This window comes from Hibiscus syriacus, unplaced genomic scaffold (genome assembly GCF_006381635.1).
Source record: "Hibiscus syriacus cultivar Baekdansim isolate YM2019G1 unplaced genomic scaffold, ASM638163v2 tig00110987_pilon, whole genome shotgun sequence".
Lineage (NCBI taxonomy): Eukaryota > Viridiplantae > Streptophyta > Magnoliopsida > Malvales > Malvaceae > Hibiscus > Hibiscus syriacus.
Genome location: NW_024062941.1, coordinates 460675 through 482460, shown reverse-complemented (window position 1 = coordinate 482460; position 21786 = coordinate 460675). Strand labels below are relative to the sequence as shown.

The window sequence follows — 21786 nt, the reverse complement described above, 5'->3', positions numbered from 1 at the left end:
TGATAAAACCGGTTTCAATATGACAAAGCATGTAAAACAATACCGGTTTACACAAAAACAAAACGTCTCGAAAGTATCGATTCCTTACACAAAAGTATCGACACTTCGGTAAGAGTATTCAATATAAATAACCTATTCGGTTACAAAGAAAACCCTAAACTAGAGAAATAGATATAAATCAGATGTAGTTTTAGAGATCGACATAAATTAGTTGTTGTGAAATAGTAGTAGCGCATTTCTGGAAGCGTAGTTGTTTGTTTGTTGATGCAATCGAATCAAAATGTATGTTGTTGAAACCTTACTTTTTTAGTTTTACACTATTCGGAAATAGGGGTTAGGTATTTTATTTTGGGGTTTTCGAGGAAAAGAAGCATTTGGGATCTATTATAGGTAGAAAGTTCAATCTTTGTTTGCAAAGATGATGACCTTGAAATGGAGCCCGAGAGTATCAACATTGAAGAAAATCTAAAGCAACCACTGGGTGGATATATGTACTTCTAGTAAGTATCAATATATTTCTGTAATTGTTTATGAAATGGTAATTGGATTAAAGTATTTAAGAACTTTTAGTTGATTACAAATTTCAAATCTTGACATTATGACTGAATGCCAAAGGATGCACGAAGTTGGTAATCATGTTGACTGCATAACCAATAAAACCCGGAGGGAAGGGTCTAAATGGTAAGCTAGGAATTTGTAAGATAAACCTTTTTTGAGGGTTTAGGGACCCAACCCCTCTCACGTAAGGACTGCATGATTGAACATTACATACAATAGTTGTATTCAGTTCTTGAAGAATTGTTCTTCATTGTATATAAGGTTAGTTGTAATGATATTCATTCATGTTTCAAAACCAATAAGTATCATGCATGCAGTACCCTATATCCTCGAGGTAGAGGATAAGAAATCTTACACTTAAAGATTTACCAAGAGCAGTAGCTTCTGCTCTGCATGAAGACCGAACCTGGAATCAACTTCTCCATTATACCTATACTTCTCAAAAGAACTTGTTGAATGATAGGATTTTCACACAACTGAGAGCATTTTATGGGAAACCCCAAGTACTCCGCTAAATCCTACAATAGAGATATCTGGGGTAACTCATACTTGGAGTTTCCCATAAAATGCTCGTGATTATGTGCAAATCCATTCATTCAGTAGGTTCTCTTGAGTAATGTAGGCATAATGGCGAAGTTGATTCTAGATTCGGTCTTCATGCAGAGCAGAAGCTACCTCTCTTGGAAAATCTTTAAGTACCAGATTTCTTGTCCTCTGCCTTGAGGATATAGGGTACTACATGCATGATACTTATTAGTTTCGAAACATGAACGGATATCATTACAACTATTCCTATATAGAATGAAGAACAATTCTTCAAGAACTGAATACAACTATTGTATGTAATGCTCAATCATGCAGTCCTTACATAGGAGGGGTTGAGTCCCTAAACCCTCAAAGAAATCTTGTCTTACCAATTCCTAGATTACCATTTGAACCTGCAAGGGGGTTTTATTGGCTATGCAATCAACATGATTTACCTGGATAATCATAACTACATAACTGATTCCAACCACGACTTGCGGGAGACTCTATTCTACATATTGTTTGGCAAGGTTCAAGTATACGATACAAGGGAACATATAGAAAGGTCCAAGTATCGATACTCCAAGTACCGATTAAAAGTAAGCAATTAGTGCATTGACACCCCATTGACGATTTCCTTTGCTTTACCTCTTTCAATTGCATCGTTGATGTCTTTATTCGTAAATCCAACATTCTGATAACCCATATATAAAGAGCATTGTAGAAGTAATAGGTAAATTTACAAGGTACACGGTAAAATTATACCGGTATAATGATAATAACATAAACTTTTATATATGTATCAATACTTTGTTATATCGGTCTCGATACTTTAATTCCATATAAAGCTTGATAACAAATCAAATAATTAACCGGTTATGTTATCGTCGGTTCTAAGGCTCAATCAGGTTTAACTTTGGTTAATTCCACATAAAGGCTCAAACAATCTGCACGTAACATGTATCGATACACACACACACACACATATATATATTCTATACTTATAATTTTGAAACCTAGTACTTTGAAGTAATAGATTAATTTCCAATGAAAACGGTTAAAGTCAATCATATCATGATAATATGCATAAACAATGTACACGGTAATATGTTGATAAAGCTTAATAACATATCAAGTAATTAATAGGTTATGTTATCGTCAGTTCTAAGGCTCAATCAGGTTTAACTTTGGTTAATTCCACATAAAGGTTCAAACAATATGCACGTAAAATGTATCGATACATACATATATATACACACACACACACACATATATATATATATATATTCCATACTTATAATTTCGAAACCTATTACTTTAAAGTAATATATTAATTTCAAATGAAAATAGTTAAAATCAATCGGTATCATGATAATATGCGTAAACAATGTACATGGTAATATGTTGATAAAGCTTGATAACAAATCAAGTAATTAACCAGTTATGTTATCGTAGGTTCTAAGGCTCATTCAGCTTTAAGTTTGGTTAATCCATATAAAGGCTCAAACAATCTGCATATATATATATTCCATACTTATAATTTCAAAACCTATTACTTTAAAGTAATAGATTAATTTCCAATGAAAACGGTTAAAGTCAATCAGTATCATGATAATATGCGTAAACAATGTACATGGTAATATGTTGATAAAACTTGATAACAAATCAAGTAATTAATCGGTTATGTTATCGTCAGATTCCTAAGGCTTCATTAGCTTAAACTTTGTTAACATTTTAGGTGTTACCTAATATGTTGATAGTACTGATAAAAATTAAGTAATTAACCTATTTTGTTATCGTTGGATTTCTAAGGCTCCATCAACTTTAATAATGTGATACCTATTACGTTACATAAGCACTACCTAATATGTTATTATGCTTGATAATGTTTCCAGTTATCGTCGGATTTCTAAGGCTCCATCAACTTAAACTTTGGTAACATTTTAGGCGTTACCTAATATGTTGATAATACTAATAACAAATTAAGTGATTAACCTATTTTGTTATCGTCGGATTTCTAAAGCCCCATCAGCTTTAAAAAGGCGCTACTTATTACGTTACATAAGCACTACCTAATATGTTATTATGCTTTATAATGTTTCTAGTAATTAACCGGTTATGTTATCGTATGATTCCTAAGGCTCCATCAGCTTAAACTTTGGTATCATTTAGGCGTTACATAATATATTGATAATTCTAATAATAAATTAAGTAATTAACCTATTTTGTTATCGTCGGATTTCAAAAGCCCCATCATCTTTAAAAAGGTGCTACCTATTACGTTACATAAGTGCTACCTAATATGATATTATGCTTGATAATGTTTCCAGTAATTAACAGGTTATGTTATCGTCTATATTTTTTGGACATAGGACAATAACATAATCGGTTATTACTATTTTATTACCAACTCAAATAATATTTCTGGTGAAATCATATAACATTTTCGGTATCGATTTTTACCGGTCACTTCTTTAACTAGTCACGCCGTTTCTTTAGTCGTATTTTAACCACCTCATGGCAGAACTTCCCGTGCCATCAATATTGTCTCTAGTTTTGCAAGATGGTCTACAACTGAATTGGCTTTCCTTTTGATTAAATTGAAGTTCAATAGCCAAGATCTTGAGAGGAGTTCAATAATCATACGGACAAGCGCAATAGAAGAAGGGGCAGAGGTCGAAGTGAGCAAGTGAAAAGAATATGCACTGTCCATTTGACAATGCACCTTTTTAATGGTTACAGGTGAGGCAGAGTCCTTCATAGATGCCTCATAACTCAGAGTGGAGTATGGAAGCCAAGGTGTTGATTGAGGCCAACTAACTAGGTACAATCATGACTCTAAATAACTCCTCTAGACGATCTGGGGGAAGAGGATAAGTCGATCGTGCCATCAATATTAAGAGTAACCCAACCATGCATTACAAGGACCCATTGGACAAGTTCAGTACCACGAGATGTTGTTGCGTGTAAAGCTGGAGCTGTGATGTTGCATCTCGCCCAACAAATACTCACATGATTGAGATCTACATTTGATAGTTCTTCGCCATTGAATATAGTAGAGTTGCTTTGTTTCCAGAGTTGCCATGTCACACCCCCAATTTTCAATTTAAAATTTATTAAATTAATTAATTGATTTTATGGACTAAACTATAAGTTTATGAAACTTTTGGGCTAGTTTCAAAAATCTAAAAAGCTTAGCAAGTTTATAAAAAAAATGGGAAAATAGTGTCTAAGCTGGTTTAATCCCATGACCTACGGGATAGCCACTCATTCATCTACCATTAGGCTTAGGTCACTATTTATGAATAATTTAATAAAAATATGTTTTATAATTTTGGTTTGGGGTTATAACTCAAAACCAAATATGGTAACCCTTCCCCCATTCGTGAACCAACCCCAAAAAAATCCTCAATTATTTCCTAACCCAAACGTTAGCCTCCACAATTCACCCCGCTTCGATCGTCATTGTAGTATTCCAACACCACCAGTTGAACCAACATCCTCCCACGACCCGTCCCCAACCGTCAGACCCCTAAAAATGGTCGTTGTTCATCATAAAATGTGTGAAGACCATTCGTTTACTCCATCATCGAATATTCATCTCCAACCATCGGTGGTTGTCACCGTCCAACCCAAACGTCGCGCCTCGCCAGCCAGACAAAAACCCCCATGACCGATCGTTATTAACTATCGTCGTTAGCCATGGGGAGCCTATCGAAGTTCACCGAAAACCTAGGTCACACATGTATTTTTCATGAATTTCAGTTGTTCAAGGTGTTGGTTCACCTCAGCGCCAGCACCATTGAACTCCCCAACTATGTGCGCTCAAAACCCAATCAGTGGGTCAGGTTGTAGCTGTCGTTTCCTCCGTCGTCAGCGTGGGTAAGCTTCTTAGACATTTACGTTAATTTTTGTGGTTTCTGGTAAAAATGTGGAATGTTTTAGGTTGTAGTTGGTGTTTGGATGATCCCAGAGTACTCAACAGCCGCCCCCAACCCCGTCGCCGCTGCCACACGCAGTAGCGTGCGCGTGGGTCTCCTCCCCAGTCTTGGAACCTCCCGAACCGATCTGAGTCAACCCGAACCAGCCTGAGTCAACCCAAACCTTTCTGACCTGTTGACTTTTACCTAACCGTTAACCGTTGACAGACCCTTTGACTTTGATCTTTGACCAATTTGATCGTTGATTTTAACTAAAAAGTTAAAAATTTTAAAAAGACATATTTTGTATTTTTTGACGTCCCGAGTCTGAATATAAAGTTCATTTTTCCTAATTCAAACCTGAAAGGCTCCGAATTAACCAATAAACTCGAATATGCATATGTAATTTAAGTAATGTATTTAAGAGATAATCTAAGCGTAATTAATTTAATTTAGGGTCAAGGATTAATTTATGTTATCATATATTTAAGGTACTCGTGATTCTCCTGATCGTTTGTCTGCTCGACCCGGTTCTTCCCGATCCGCTCAACCGTGAGAGCTCGTGATTACTCATATAGTTCTGCAGCCCTATTAAATACTCAGTTTAGTGCACTACACCGATAATAATTTTGTTCTGACATGACTTAGGTTTTCGTACAGTCGAAGAGCATAGTGAAGTTGGTGCTCGATAGATCTACCGAACTAATTCTTTTTTAAAGGTATGTTCTTTGTGTGTCATATATATGTTTTAAATATCTATTTGAAAAACCATGTGCACTTGATTATTTTCTCTTATTCGATATGAATTGTTTGCTCTGATTTGACTATCGTATGATTTACATGATTTAAGTATGGTTCTTGATTTACTGTATTTTAAATCACGCTTGCTTGACACATATTCTATGATTATTATTTTTCATTGATAAATAAATATGTTTGAACTCTGATTTCCCGCTACCACTGGTTATTATCTGAAAAATGTTTTTCTTCGGGGTACTCTGGGATCGGGTATGAAGTCTCTGTAAGTTCAACTCTGATCAAGCTGGTAATTCCTCATGCAGGTTCAACACCGATCAAGCTGGTAATTCCTTATAGACCTAATGCGACCCTTGGGTGGGCTCCTGAGCCTAATAGGCCAAGTGGTAAGACCTTATGGACCCTAAGATACTCTTTTAGGGTGACTCATCTACTATTTTCATTAGGTAAGTCCTTGTGGGCCAGAGGGCATACCCCTTAGGTGGGAACCTACGCTTCAGCTAGGATAAGACCTTATGGACCCAAGGTGCTCCCTTAGGTTGTAACCTACGCCCTTTAGGCCTACGGTAAGTCCTTATGGATTCAGTTCTGGGGAACTGCATATGGTGTACGGTTAGAGAGTGATTCCATATTTTCAAACTAAAAACTTTATCGACATTTCATGACTTTAATAGTGAATTGATTTTTGGAAACTTAACTATATGTTTTATTTCTGCACTGTTGGAACACATTGAGCTCCCTAGCGTACTCCCCCAAACTTTTCTCTTTTAGTTATCTTTTGATAGGTGACTCGGACCTGGCACTTGGAGGATCGATAAATTGGTACAATATTATTTTGTCGTAATATTTTTATCTTCTGATTTGTCATTATGTTGGGTGACATGTGCTTATTTATTTTGAAATACTTGTCTTGAGACATATATTGTTTTTACGATTGATGTTAGAATTTCATCGATATTGATTGGTGAAAGTTTTTTGTTTTATTCAGACTTTTATAGTTTTATATATTACTTGAATTAGAACTTATTATTAATAACTATGTTTTTAAAAGGTGTTATTCATAGTATGTATTTAAATTATTTAAAAATGTTTTGGAAAATTTTATCGTAATCTGTTAGATATGGTCGTAACACATAGGTCGGGTCTAAAGGGTTACATTTAGTTGGAATTAGAACTTTTGGTTTTTACACCTCGGACTGTGGATGAGTCCTAAATAAAAAAATACAGTTTAAAAATGTTTTACAAAATAAGTCACGAAGGTCATGTCACCAAGTTTTTACGAGTTTAGCTGTGTGCGAGACTCCAAATGTCAATCTAATCCTAGGTTTTATCTTTCTATAGTGAACTTGGGGTTTTTCCTAGATGAGTACAAGGCGTGGTCGTCGACCTGACCATGGGCGAGGTCGAGCGACTAGATTTGCAGATCAAATAGATGAGACGCGTGTAGATCCCCTGCCTCTGGTAGATAATTTTACCCCTTCGACCCCGATGGATTTGCCCCTACCCTTGGTATAGGCTTGACTACTCCGGTTAAAGGAGCGACCGATTCTGAGTCTGAGTCTACGAGGGTAGTATTAGATGAAAATCTCGATAGACAGTTTCTTTAGTTGGTTCAGGGAGCAATTTGAGCTGCTGGCATTAGCCCAAAGTTCTTATCTCTCATACATTGATTGCTAATGGAGTCAGGACTTTTGGAGGCCCTACTGGTAGAGCTCCGACTAAGGCTGAGAATTAGCTTTGTGATACCATGCGATGTATAGATCAGCTAGGTTTAGATCCGTAGCGGCGTTATTTGGGAGTTGTATCTATGTTAGACGGGAATACCCATATCTAGTGGGAGTTTATGGTGAGTAGTGTTTTGGATGATTGATTGGCCTGGGATTTCTTCAAAGAGCATTTGAGGAGTCATTTTCTAGGAAAGTGTTACCTCGAGCAGAGGTGACAGCAGTTTCAGGACCTGGTTCAGGGAGATATGACAGTTTCTGAGTATGAGATAGAGTTTCTGAAGTTGTTGAAGTATGGTTCCAGTCTGGTACCTACCAAGATGGATAGGTTTAAACAGTTTGCTTAGGGACTCAGATACGAGCTGAGTCGTTAGGTGGTTACTCATAAGGTTGAGGTGTTCGATATTGTAGTTGGGAGGGCAAAAGATATTGAGGAAGTTAAGGCTTCTGATCCTGATAAAGATGGGGTAGATCGTGATCGATCTAAGAGGCCTTCAGGTCAGTCTGAGTTTTATTCATGCCCTGATAAGAGGACTAATACCGCTTCCCATCAGAGGAGTCATACTAGTTCAAGGCCTGCTTCACATCCACCTACAGTAATTAGTTGAGACGATCTTTCAGGTTTCACTCTGATACCAAGTTACGAGCATTGTGGAAATCGATATGGGGTAGAGTGTCGTAATAAGATGGGTACTTGTTATCTTTGTGAATCTAATGAGCACTTTCTGAGAAATTGTTCGCATCCAGCCTCTATCGATTGAACCCCCACTCAGACTCTTGCACGTTCACAGGCTTCTGTTCAGACTTCTACTAGGAGTCACAGTCAGGGTAAAACTTCTGGATCTGTTTCTAGTATCGACAGAAGAGCTCGATCGTAGAGTAGAGAACCAGCTATTTCTGAGAATAGACAGCATGCCCTTATCTATGCTACCCGACGTTCTGGTGATCGAGTTGAGCCTGGGACTTCTGCATGTATAGTTGTTATTTCTATTACTTACCATGCATTTCTAGTAACACTCTTTCTATACTAAAGTTCGTATCTTGAGACCATCGGATTTTCGATTTAAGGCACCAAGATCACCGTTTTCGTTCCGAGTCTAGCAAGATTTTCCGTTATTGTCAATAAAGTAATTAACTTTTAGAGACTTAGTTTTCGTTTTCTGTCTGACTCGAATGAATTTCGAGGATGAAATTCTTTTAAGGGGAGGAGAGTTGTCACACCCCCAATTTTTAATTTAAAATTTATTAAATTAATTAATTGATTTTATAGACTAAACTGTAAGTTTCTAAAACTTTTGGGCTAATTTCAAAAATCTTGGAAGTTTAGGGACTTAGTCCTAAATTTTTCCTTTTTTGGTCGTTAGAGAAAATTTAAAAAATGGGAAAATAGTGGATAAGCTAGTTTGAACCCATGACCTAAGAGATGGCCACCCATCCCTTTACTATCTAGCCTAGGTCACTGTTTATGAATAATTTAATAAAAATATGTTTTATAATTTTGGTTTGGGATTAAAACTCAAAACCAAATATGGAAACCTTTTCCCTCATTCGTGAACCAACCCCCCCCCCAAAATTCCTAATTTTTTCCTTAACCCCAAACATCGACCTCCACTATTCACCTAATCCGGTCGTTGTTATAGTGTTCTGACACCAGTTGAACTGACGTCCTCCTACGACCCGTCCCCAACCATCAGACCCCCAAAATTAGTTGGCCTTCGTCGCAAAAGGTGTGAAGACAATTTTTTTTTCTCCATCATCGAATCTCCATCTCCGATGACTGGTGATTGTCACCGTCCAACCCAAATGATGTGCCTCACCAGCCTGACCAAAACCCTCATGGTCGATTGTTGTTAGTCATCGCCGTTAGCCGTGGGGAGCCGTTCAAAGTTTGTTAAAAACCTAGGTCACGCGTCAGTTTTTCACGAATTTTGGTCGTTCAAGGCGTTGGTTTTCCTCTCTGCCAGCAGCATTGAACTCCCCACCTCCGTGTGCTCAAAACCCAACTGGTGGGTCAGGTCGTAGCAATTGTTTTCCTTCATCGCCGGTGTGGGTAAGCTTCTTAGACATTTTTGTTCATTTTCATGGTTTCTGGTTGAAATGTGGAATGTTGTAGGTTGTAATTGGTGTTTGGATGCTCTCGGAGTACTCGACATTCGCCCCCAACCTCATCGTTACCGCCACGAGCTGCCTCGTGCGCGTGGGGCTCCTCCTCAGTCTTGGAACCTCTCGAACCAATCTGAGTCAACCCAAACTAGCCTGAGTCGACTCAAACCGATCTGGCCCATTGACTTTGACCTACCCGTTACTGTTAGCCAGACCCATTGAATTTGACTTTAACCTTTGACCAGTTTGATCGTTAACTTTGACCAAAAAGTCAAAATTTGTAAAAAGTCATATTTTGTGTTTTTTGGCATCCTGAGTCTGAATCCGAAGTTCATTTTGCCAAATTCGAACCTGAAAGCCTCCGTATTGACCCATAAACCCGAATATGTATATGTAATTTAATTAATTTATTTAAGAGATTAATCTAAGTGCATTTAATTTAATACAGGGTCAATGACTAATTTATGTTATCGTATATTTAGGGTACCCGTAATTCTCCTTATCGTTCCTTTGCTCGACATGGTTCCTCCCGATCCGCTCAACCGCGAGAGCCCGTGATTACTCGTATAGTTATATAACCCTATTAAATACTTAGTTTAGTGTACTACTCCGATAATAATTTTGTTTTGAAATGACTTAGGTTCTCGTACAGTCGAAGAGCGTAGTAAAGTTGGTGCTCGATAGGTATACTAACTGATTCTGTTTGCGAGGTGTGTTCCTTGTGTGTCATATATCTGTTTTAAATATATGTTTGAAATACCATGTGTACCTGATTATTTTCTCTGATTTGAAATGAATTGCTTGCTCTGATTTGACTACCGTATAATTTATATGATTTAAGTATGATTTCTGATTTACTATATTTAAATCATACTTACTTGACACATGTTCTTTGGTTACTATTTTTTTATTGATAAATAAAAATGTCTTAACTCTGATTTCCCGCTACCACTAGTTACTTTCTGAAAAATGTTTTTCTTTGGGGTACTCTGGGATCGGGTATGAAGTCTTTGCAGGTTCAGCTCCAATCAAGCTGGTAATTCCTCATGCAAGTTCAGCACCGATCAAGCTGGTAATTCCTTATGGACCTAAGGCGACCCTTGGGTGGGATTCTTGGCCCAATAGGCCTAATGGTAAGACCTAATGGACTCTAAGGTACTCCTTTAGGGTGGCTCCTCTGCTATGTGCTTTTGGTAAGTCCTTATGGGCCTGAAGGCACGCCCCTCATGTGGGCACCTACGCTTCGGCTAGGATAAAACCTTATGGGCCCAAGGTGTTTCCTTAGGTTGGCACCTATGACCTTTGGACCTATGGTAAGTCCTTATGGATGCAGTTATGGGGAACTGTATATGGTGTACGGTTGGAGGATTATTTTGTATTTTCAAACTAAAAACTCTATTGGTGTTTCATGACTTTAATAATGAACTGATTTTGGAAACTTAACTATATGTTTTATTTCTGCACTGTTGGAACACATTGAGCTCCCTAGCTCACTCCCCCAAACTTTTCTCTTTCAGATACCTTTTGATAGGCGACCCGGACCTAACACTTGGAGGATCGACACATTTGTACAATATTTTATCTTCCGATTTGCCATTATGTTGGGTGACATGTGCTTATTTATTTTGAAATACTTGCCTTGCGACATATATTGCTTTTGCGACTGATGTTAAAATTTCATCGATACTGATTGGTGAAAGATTTTTGTTTTATTCAGACATTTATAGTTTTATATATTACTCGAATTAGAACTTATTATTAATAACTATGCTTTTAAAATTATTCATAATATGGATTTAAATTATTGAAAATTGTTTTGGAAAATTTTATCGTAATATGTTAGATCTGATCTTAACGCATAGGTCGAGTCTAAGGGTTAGATCTCATATCAGCGAAGCGAACGCGACTTTCTAAGGTATTTAAGTTCCAAAAAGAAGTTGATTCGATCCAAGATTTTCGAGTATCCATTGCTCCAGAGGGAGATTAAAGAATTTGCTTTCTTGATGAGAAGAGATAAGAGAAGTTCAAAGATTCCTTGAGTCAATGCAATCTCTTAGAATATGGAGCGAATATTCTTCACAAGTACTGCAGATTTCACATAAGGGGTTGTTCGCAATATTTCTTTTGTAGCGATTCACGTTTGTGAGCAGTCTTTCGCGATAATAAAGTCAAATAAAATATCTAACTCGTTTGGGGATTTGCAGGTTGCCAAAAAGACATCCAGATTGGATTCTTATGATTCCATTTAGAGTTATATAGCTGAATGTAAGTAGATTTAACTGTAAATGCATCATTCTTCACGCATTCCCATCCACAACGATCATTGCCCAAATTCGAAGTTGGAGGAGGACGTTACGAATGTGTTGAACAACCAAAGGGGTAAGGAGAGTGTTTAGGAGACTCCAGTCTCAGTTACCATCGGCTAAGGTAATATCATAGACAACGAGGTTGTCATCAACCATGGAGTTGGGGGCTTTGTGACTGATTAATGGTCCCAAGTTCAAGTTCTAATTGTCATACCAAAAATGAACAGATGATCTATCAGCCATTGACCAAGAGAGGAAGCCATAGAACATAGGCCAAATTTTTGTAATCGCTCTCCAAAGATGAGAGCTATTCGGTATGTTTAAAGAGATTGGACAAGGCTCTACTATCTTGTATTTCTGTCGAAGAAGCGTGATCTAGTAAGAATCAGTGTTGATGACGAGGTTATAGCATACCTTCATGAGAAAGGCAATAATATGATTCTTTAGTATTCAAATCCCGAGGCCCCCAGAGGATCTTGGCTGAGTGATAGTAGCCCAATTCACAAGAGAAACACCTTGCTTACGAGAAGAGTTTCCCCAAATAAAGTGCTTGATTAACGTTTCAATGGCGTACATATCCAAGACTAGAGGTACATGAAGTACGTCAGAATAGCCAAGAGTACCAAGTTCGCAAGGCATACTCTAACCGTGAGAGATAGTGAACTTGTAACTCATTCATCCAATCTCTTTCGGATTTTATCCATCATAAAACTGTAGAAATCTGAAGTGGGTCTTTTATGCATGACTGAGATTTCTAGATAAGTGTCGAGATCATCAACTCGTTGGAAATCAAAATGGTTGCTTATGGTCGTAGCCATTTCAACACTTAAGAAGCATGGAGACCGTCAGGTCCGGAGACTTGAGAGGAGTCATTTATAAAAGAGCATCTCAAATTTCAATGGGGTTAGCAATACGGTCAAGAAGCATCATTTTCGTATGAGGAGCATGAAGAAAGAGCCTAAATAAAGGAGATTTGCCAGGAAAAGGACCATCAGCATTGAATAAATGTTGGAAGAAAATAGAAGTTTCCTCGCGAAGAATGTCCTCATCACTGCACCATTCACCCGAGTTAATTTTAAGAGAGACAACCTGATTAGCTCGCTTGTTCAAATTTGCTTTCTTGTGGAAGTAAGTTGTATTTTGATCACCAAGATTAACTCAATCCGAGCGAGACTTGTGCTTCCATAGGAGTTCTTCCTGGTCTAAAGTTTGCTCGAGTTCAAGCTGTAAATGAGACTCCAAGAGAACCAGGTGGGACGAACGACCTTGATCAAGGCAGCGTTGACTTCTCTTAGTCTAGCCATGAGAGATTTTTTACGCTTAGAAATATAGCCAAACACAAATATGTTACAAAAGGCGGCAACATCATTGGAAGAATCCCAATTTTCACAAACCAAATGGTCAAAGTCTTGGTAATGCATCCACCCGGAAAAATAAAAAAAAATTACTTGCTTTTGGGCCGGGTGTCCGGTAGAGCAATAGAGAAAATGAGAGATCGTTTATCTGACTTCATACAGAGAAGATGAAGGATAGTTGAATCCGGTGGAGCCAATGATCATTGCAGAGAGCATGATCCAAACGAACAGCACAGTTCCCCCCACACCAGGTGAAATCTGGGCCTTGGTAACCAATATCATGTAGACCTGCGTTAAAAGCAGCATCAATGAAGTCATGATCCGGGTTGCTAGAGATAGAACATTCCTTACAATCATGCGAATAAAAAGTAGCGTTGAGATCACCCAGAATTGACCACGGCTCATGGATATTCTTGCCCAAGAAAGAAATACAATTCCATAAATGTTTTCGTTGGGAAGAGTTAAGGCTTGTGTAAACAAAAGTAACTAGAGTCGAGCGTCTTTCAGAAATAGAATAGACCCTACAATGTATGAACTAGAAATGACTGAAGAGAATATCGATATGCACAGAATCGGACCAGCATAACCATATGCCTCCAAAGAAGCCATCCGTTTCCACTCGATACGAGTGAGGAAAATTAAGAGAAGCAATCACTTTTTTGGCAGTGTGAGAGATAATACAAGGTTCTACGAAACCCATAATATCAACTTTTTGATCTCTAAAATAATCACGAGTAGTACAAAGAAAGGCTCGGTGTCCACAACCTTGAGCATTCCACGTAAAGATCTTGATATTCATGATAAGCAAAAGGAGTTGGGGGAGTGTAGCGGCAAAGAATCATTCTTACATGGCCGAGGGGCCACTGTTGGAAGTAGGAAATGTGAACTTCATTCAAGATAGGCGGATGAGAGTTATCCGAGAGAATGACCGCTTGGTGCTTTGTAGGATCAAGAATAACCGGCTTTTGAGCAAGGACATGCTTAGATGAAGAGGCTTGACTACTTGGACTTTGCATGAATATTCTATTAGTTGATAATTGTGGAATTAAAGGTTTGGTTCCAAGAGTACATGACTTTTTAATTCCCAAAGTAATGCTGATGACTTTTTCTAATTGGGGCCACTTTCCCAATAGATTTTTGCTTGCCCAAATTGGGGGCTAGAATTATGGATGTGTACTTTTTGGTATTCATAATAGGAGCAGATTATAAGGAGTTAATATCTAGGAGAGCTCCATTAAGTGAAGTAATAGACTCCACGGTAGGCACATGAGGTAGCTCGTCACGTTCCAAGTTTTCAAAGATAGGATTTGATTGCGGAAAAATTAAATTATTTCCTTTCGAGTGGTGAGAATCTATTAATTGGAGCCTCGAATTGCGCCTTTTTTGCTCGACAATCATCTAACGTCCAAAGGGATCTTCCGATACCCATTTTTCTAGTGCTTGGGGTGGTGGAGGCTGAGGGTTACGGGTCGTGCATGATTCCTCATGGCCGTAGAGTTTTGGGCATATTCAATAATCTGAACCCAGCCATTGAGGACAAGTGTGGAGATCAGTGGTTGGCGAAGGTTTAAGTTAACAACGATGCGAGCAAACATTCCTCAACATCCATTATCGATTTGATAGTCTTACTTTAACCACCAAAAAAACTTGGTTTCCAATCGCTTCAATGAAGCGTCGTTTGTATAAGGTAATAGGGATACCTGGTAAGCGGATCCAGGCCATGAGAAGGCTATGATGAGCTTGCGATGGCTGGAAATCAATCGACCATTGCTCCACTGTCAAACAATATCCAGAAATTTGCCATGGACCCTCAATAGGAACTTTGAGATAATAGCCATTATCACTTAACCAAGAAGAAGTCATTTTCTATATCCATCAACTTGATTGGATGAGAGGGTTTACATAAGCTATAGATACGATTGTGGAGAGTATTATAACCAATCCGACAACTGAGAATTTTGACGACTAGAGTGAGTTACATACTCTTGATAGCTAGCTGCTGGACACGATCCGAAAATTAATAGTTGTAATGCCATTCAAAGATCCAATAGCAATGTCATCCTCTAACAACTCCATATCATCATCATCGGGGTCAATGTTCTATCAGCCCGTAAATTAATGTTACCGGTAAACATATCCTTGTATGAGAGAAATGGACAGGGGGCAACAGTGTACGAGTCACACTTCATCTGAAAAATACCTATAGAGGAAGCAGAGATAGCAGTAGTGTCCAGTGGGTCTTCATCACGCCGGCGTTGCTTTTTTTTGGGACTCTAGAGTCAACGGGATTTTCATAAAGAGAGGACATGTGAAATATGAACAACGTTTAAATTAGAATAAAATAATATTATAAATATTTATATTTAAATTTGAACAAAAAAAAAAAACTCAACTCAACTGAAATTATATAAACCGCACTCGACTCTAACGATATTTTTCAGGGGAAAAACTTCTAAAAGTTTGAGCAAATTAGCGGGAACTTGCCCTAGTCATAGAAGAGACACAATAAGGGAGTTTATAGTCTTAAGTGGTTTTTTGTTATATGTATACATATACATATACCCACATATTATATTCAGATCTACACGTATTTGAGGTGGATATGTACTCACCTTGAAATTTGAACTCTCTTTAATTAGTTATTTATCTTATTGATGGGTATTTATCTTAAAATTTTATTTGTGGCCACCCATTCAGAAATTTTGTGTTATTAACATATGTGTATTCATGCTAAAAAATATTTATAGATCTGCAATTGATTATATTTATATACAATGGTGAAAAAAAGAAACGAAGTAAAAAATGAAAATTTAGCTCGAATCTAAGGGATTATTGATGGTATTTATCTTAAAATTTTTTGTGGCCACCCATTCAAAATTTTGTGTTATTAACATATGTGTATTCATGCTAAAAATATTTATAGATCTGCAATTGATTATATTTATATACAATGGTGAAAAAAAGAAACGAAGTAAAAAATGAAAATTTAGCTCGAATCTAAGGGGACATTTGGTTCACGAAATATAAGATTATCTTTGAGAATATGATTATTGGAATGTAACATTACTCTGAGAATGTCATATTACTTTATTTGGTTTGTTTAGCATGAATGTAAGATTATAATGTTTGGTTGGAGGAATATAAGATTGTTTCGATGCATATTTTATTAAATTGTCCTTGTGATATATGTTCTTTTTAATAAGTTAAGCTTTAATATTAAATTATAAATATTTGAATGAAAATTTATAAAAATATATTTTAATTGTTACACTATCTAAGTTTAAAGAAAAAACATCTAACATATAATTAATATAATTAGTATATCAAACTTATATTTTAAATAATTTTCATAAATGTCACATTTATTTATATAAAATATAGTATAATATGAAAAATAATATTGTGCTTTCGAGTGGACAAATATATTATTTTTCAATGTATAAGATCTATTTTTTAATAACTTAAAATTAGATATTATTTTAAATAATTATATTTTTACAATAATGACATTTTTGTCTCATAAAATTATAAAATGATTATTATACTAAATATTAAAAATATAAAATAATTTTAACTACTCAAATTTATTAATATTTTACTAAATCAAACTCTTTGTATATTATTATTATTATTATTATTATTATTATTAAGTTTAAAATTTTTAGTAAACTATGAAGAATAAAAAATAGTACATTCTCACCATCCAGCTCAGTTGGTAGAGCACAAGGTTTTTATCTTTGTGATCGTGGGATCGAGTCCCACGGAAGGCATTTCATAATTCGGAGGTCTCCTACGGAAGCTTCTCTCAACCTAGCGTTGGGGGCAGCCTACTACCTCCCCTTACCCCATTACATATGGGAATAAAGGTCAGCTAATATGAAGAATAAAAATTTAAAATAAAAATTTAAAAAGATCTATATAGAAAGAATTCATTATTTCAAGTGTATTTATATCTAAAGTGGTAGGAATTATTCGTTACCTAATAATTTATAGGTAATGACATTCTCACCATTTTAATCAAAAAATATTACTATCAATAATAATTTATTATTTAATAATGATTTTTTTCGTAAACTAAATGTCTTAAAAAGTTATACAAACAGAGATTAAGATTTGTATAATTTAAAGATTAATAATCTCAAAAGTTACTCAGACTCCCTCAAAATGACAACACAAATAATATATTTATTTTATAAATAATTGAAGGGTTCAATTATTATTTTTAAATAAATGAAAGAGCATAATAACATGATGGTCGGCGTAGAGCGGCAGTTGGGTCAAACAGTGTGGAACACCGTGTTTTAAAAATCGGATCGGATCGATCGGTTTAATCGGTTTAATCAGGAATCGTTATCTAGTCCGGTTCAATCTTAGACCGGTTGAACCGTTACTAGTGAACCGTCCAGAACTGCTGAACCGTTTAAATCGAACCGGCTGAAAACTGGAAAAAACCGAAAAAAAACTACCAATTTTTTTTTAATTAAACCAAACGACGTCATTTGTTAAACGAGACAAGTCGAACTCGAGTATTGTTGAGCTCGACTCGAACTTGAAAAATTTAAAAGTAAGCTCAACTCGACTCAAACTCACGAGCTAAAAATTATCAAGTTTAACTTGAACTCGAAATATAATATTGAAACTTGAACTCAAAAAGGCTTGAACTCAAAAAGGAATTAGATGCTCGATTGAAGCCTAAAATTCGAACTTGATCGAAGTGAAAGAATAGTTCACTCAATGCTCACCAAAAGGCTCCATGATTTTGAATGTCAAATTACCTCTATTATTTATAGAAGTTTGTTGGGATGATATTTTATGTTTCTTAGTCATGTGGAATTGTTTTTAAAAAAAATTAAACCAAACAATATTATTTTGTTATGATTTTTTTAGCCCCAAATTTATTTTTTTATTATAGTTATATAATTATATTATTATTTAATATATTTTACCTTAAATATTATGTTGTAGTTAATTTGAATCATTTTGTTTCACTTGATTTTATGGTTTTTAACTTATATATGTTATGACTTGCTTTGAATATGAATTGTGATATAAAAAATTATTTTTTATTAAATATTTTTGGTATTTTTATTTAATTTTTTAAATAATTATGATGTCGTCCGATTCTTCCGACCGGTCGGACTAATTCAACCGGTTAAATCAGTAAACCGGTAATATGATCGGTTCGTTAACCGATCTGGCCATGGTGGAACACTCCAAATATGACTTGAAATTGTGAGCTTTGACCAACCCATCCACATTATTTTATTTTTTTAAGGACATCCACATTATTCAGCTGCAAATTGCGTCTTTTACCGTTTTTTTTTTCTTGGGTAACCTCAATACATGGTATTTTGATTATAGAATATTATTTTATTAAGTATCTTGACTATTAAAATTATATTATTTTATTAAGTATCTTGACTATTAAAATTATAAAATGATCCTATGATTATATGACATTGATTTGTTGAGTCTCTCGAATGTTAAAAGTTATAAAATGATTATCCGAATATTCATATGTTCCAAACTCATCATTTTTCATTAAAAATTTAATGGTCGTTTCAGCTGGACATTAACATACTAACTGAGATATGATGGTCGTTTTAGATTCTGGATTTGATTTTTAATGAAAAATGATGAGTTTCGAATATATGAATAGTTTGGTGATCATTTTATAACTTTTAATAATCAATGTACTTAACAAAGTAATACTCTATAGTCGAAGGATCAATTTGTAATTTTTAATAGTCAGATGACTCAACAAAATAACATCCTATAGTTAGGAGACCATTTGTGTACTTTACCCTTTCTTTAATTATTGTTAAACATAAACATGCACCCCTTTCTTTTTTAATAATTATTATGAAAGTTGATTTTTTTTTAATATAGACATAACGTTTAATAATTAAACCAAATCCTCAAGTTTAAAAATTGTATAAAAATAATGAAAATCAAATTATAATGAAATATCCATATTTTATGTAATTATTGTATGTAAATTTTCTCTTAAATTTATTAAGATTTTAAATTTTATTATATTGTATTTGCTCGAGATTAATTAAAAAAAAGATAGGACAATTTTTTCTATTAATTTAAAAATAAAAATATTCTCTTTTTTTATAAAAAAAAACACACACACACACACACACATATATATATATATATATATATATATATATATATGATATATATATATATATATATATAAGCAAGAAATTGATTTATGAGCACATAGTAAAAGCAAACCACACAAATATGAGGCAACAACGACATTATCATCCAATGTGGTCCCTTAACCTAAAAGTAACATAATTATTAGGGCACATTACAAATTTTAGTACTCCAACAATATTTTTTTTTGCTTGTCATTTAATTATTATTTTTTTAAAATCATATCTAACGTTATGTTTTAATTTTATTTTGATCACTCAACGTTAAAAAATTAACAGAATTGTTAATGTATATTTTTTATAAAAAAAATAATGATGAAATGGCATTACTTTATGGTGATATGTCAATATCACCGTTAAATTTTCGATAGTAAGTGACCAAAATGAAACTAAAAGTAACGTTAGATACGATATTGAAACAAAAAATAGTTGGTAGACAAAAATAGAATAAAAGTGATAGTTAATATACTAAATACTCAGTTTACCCTTATTATTATTTAAAATAAAAAAGAGAATAAAATCTTACAACCCGACAACTCACCCTCTGTTACCTATTCAGATAAGAACAAGCTAAGAAACTTCACTGCACTTAACGGTTACCGTCACAGCAATCCACCCTCTATTTTAGTTGGGCCTCACCTGACCCGAGCCACCCGGTATCGCGGGACCCATCTGACGCGTCAATACATAGTAAATGAAGAAGGCTAAAGAAACTATGGTAAAGTATATATTTAGTATTTAAATTATCAATTTTTATTTGTTTTAGTATCTAAACTTTTATTTTTTAAATTATACTTAACGTTTAGTTTATCTTTCATTTTAGTATCCCATCGTTAAAAAATTAATGGACAGGCTGACGTGACATAGCTTCGGTGGACGGACGACCAATTTGAATGGTGGACCACAAGAGAATGATGAGTTTACCAATATAATTCAGTTTCAGGTACATTGAACAATGTACCATGGAGATTGAAAGATGAAGAAATAGAAGATTTCATCGTCAATTTGGGGAGATTGAGGTGTTTTCTTATGAAACAAAGGCCAAAATCGAGTTTAGAGGATTGATAAGGTGCGGGTTGGAAATTTTAGGCTTCATCGACCGATAGATGCGACGGTCAGTGACTGTAGACATGATGACCGACGAGCCCATCTGCTAAGTTTTTAACAGCATGTACTAAAATGAAACAAAAACTAAACATTAGGTATAATTTTAAAAAACTAAAAGTTTAAATAAAAAACAGATCAAAACTAATAGTTTAAGTACTAAATACGTAATTTACCCAAAAAAACTAACCAAAACCCAACCTGAACCCACCTCCCACTCCCCTCTTTGTTCCTCGTCATTCCTTGAATTTCCGCCTATATATTTCCATTTCCTTGTCATTTTTCCTCGAGCAGATTCAAGTCTCAGCAGAGCAGAAAAACAGAACCAAAATATAAAAAAAGGAAGGGAATTTTTTTATTGTTTAATTTAAGGAAAATATTTAAAAAAATCCTTCCTTTTCTTCTTTGATTTCCCCTTATGAAGAGATCGTAAAATTTCCAAGGATCCTCTTTCGTTTTTTTCTTTTTGTAAATTTGTTTATATAAATCTGAGTTTGTTTTTGATTTTATCGGTGGTGTTTGGGAATAATTAATATGGGGACTGAAGTTTTATGGCCTCAGGATTGTTTGATCGACCTGATCTGCGTACTGCCGATGGCATGTCCTCGACGGAGATACGCAAATGGTAGGTTTAATCCTAGTAGTCATTATTATAACCATAACAATAACAATGGAAACGGTAGATTCTACAGGAAACCCTTTCAGAGGAAGCGGGTCGGATCAGATCAACCAATTTCGAAGAAATACAGCTCTGCTGATGTCTTGAAGACGGTGAGGAACAGTGTTACGATGGATAAGGTTACGATTTTGAGACGAGGTGAGTCGTTGGATTCGAAGATCAAGAACATCAACGGTGGTGGAAGGGAAGAGGGGTTTGTTGTTACGGGTACGGATCGGTTAGGACCGGATCTGAAGATGGTCCCGAAACAAATCAGAATTGTGGATATCAAGTCTTCCGTGACCGGAAAATCCGACGTGTATGCCGGATCTGCTTTCTTCGTTTCTCCGGCGCCGAGTTCTCTTCCTTTACCTTCTTTCTCGAAGAAGAAAGAGGTTCCGGTTGATGATTCAGCTACCAGGGATCTTCGGCGGTTGCTCCGGTTGGATCTCTGAGATCCGAGAACTTACCCGAATTAGATTTGGATCCTAATAAGCCTTCTCGCTTATTTATCTATTGGCCATTTCGTCTCTATTAAGCTCCCCGGAATTTTCAAGATCCGATACCCCCCGTGATATTTTTTTCAAGACGGTGGACGGATTTGAAA

The 21786-nt window shown here is 35.5% G+C and overlaps 1 protein-coding gene across 1 annotated transcript; it reads left to right on the top strand.

Moving 5' to 3' along the window:
• The first annotated feature begins 20841 nt into the window (after window positions 1-20841).
• LOC120148840 lies at window positions 20842-21786 on the top strand. The gene is made up of 2 exons (XM_039161847.1): window positions 20842-21146; window positions 21214-21786. Exons 1-2 carry the CDS (start codon window positions 21073-21075, stop codon window positions 21632-21634), a joined length of 495 nt encoding a protein of 164 aa, XP_039017778.1. The 5' UTR covers window positions 20842-21072; the 3' UTR covers window positions 21635-21786.

Excerpts from the sequence above, each read along its gene's own strand:
- LOC120148840 (XM_039161847.1), top strand. The coding sequence starts at position 21,073 with ATGGCCTCAGGATTGTTTGATCGACCTGATCTGCGTACTGCCGATGGC. Across the intron at positions 21,147-21,213 it reads TCGACGGAGATACGCAAATG|GAAACCCTTTCAGAGGAAGC; the intron begins GTAGGTTTAATC and ends TAGATTCTACAG.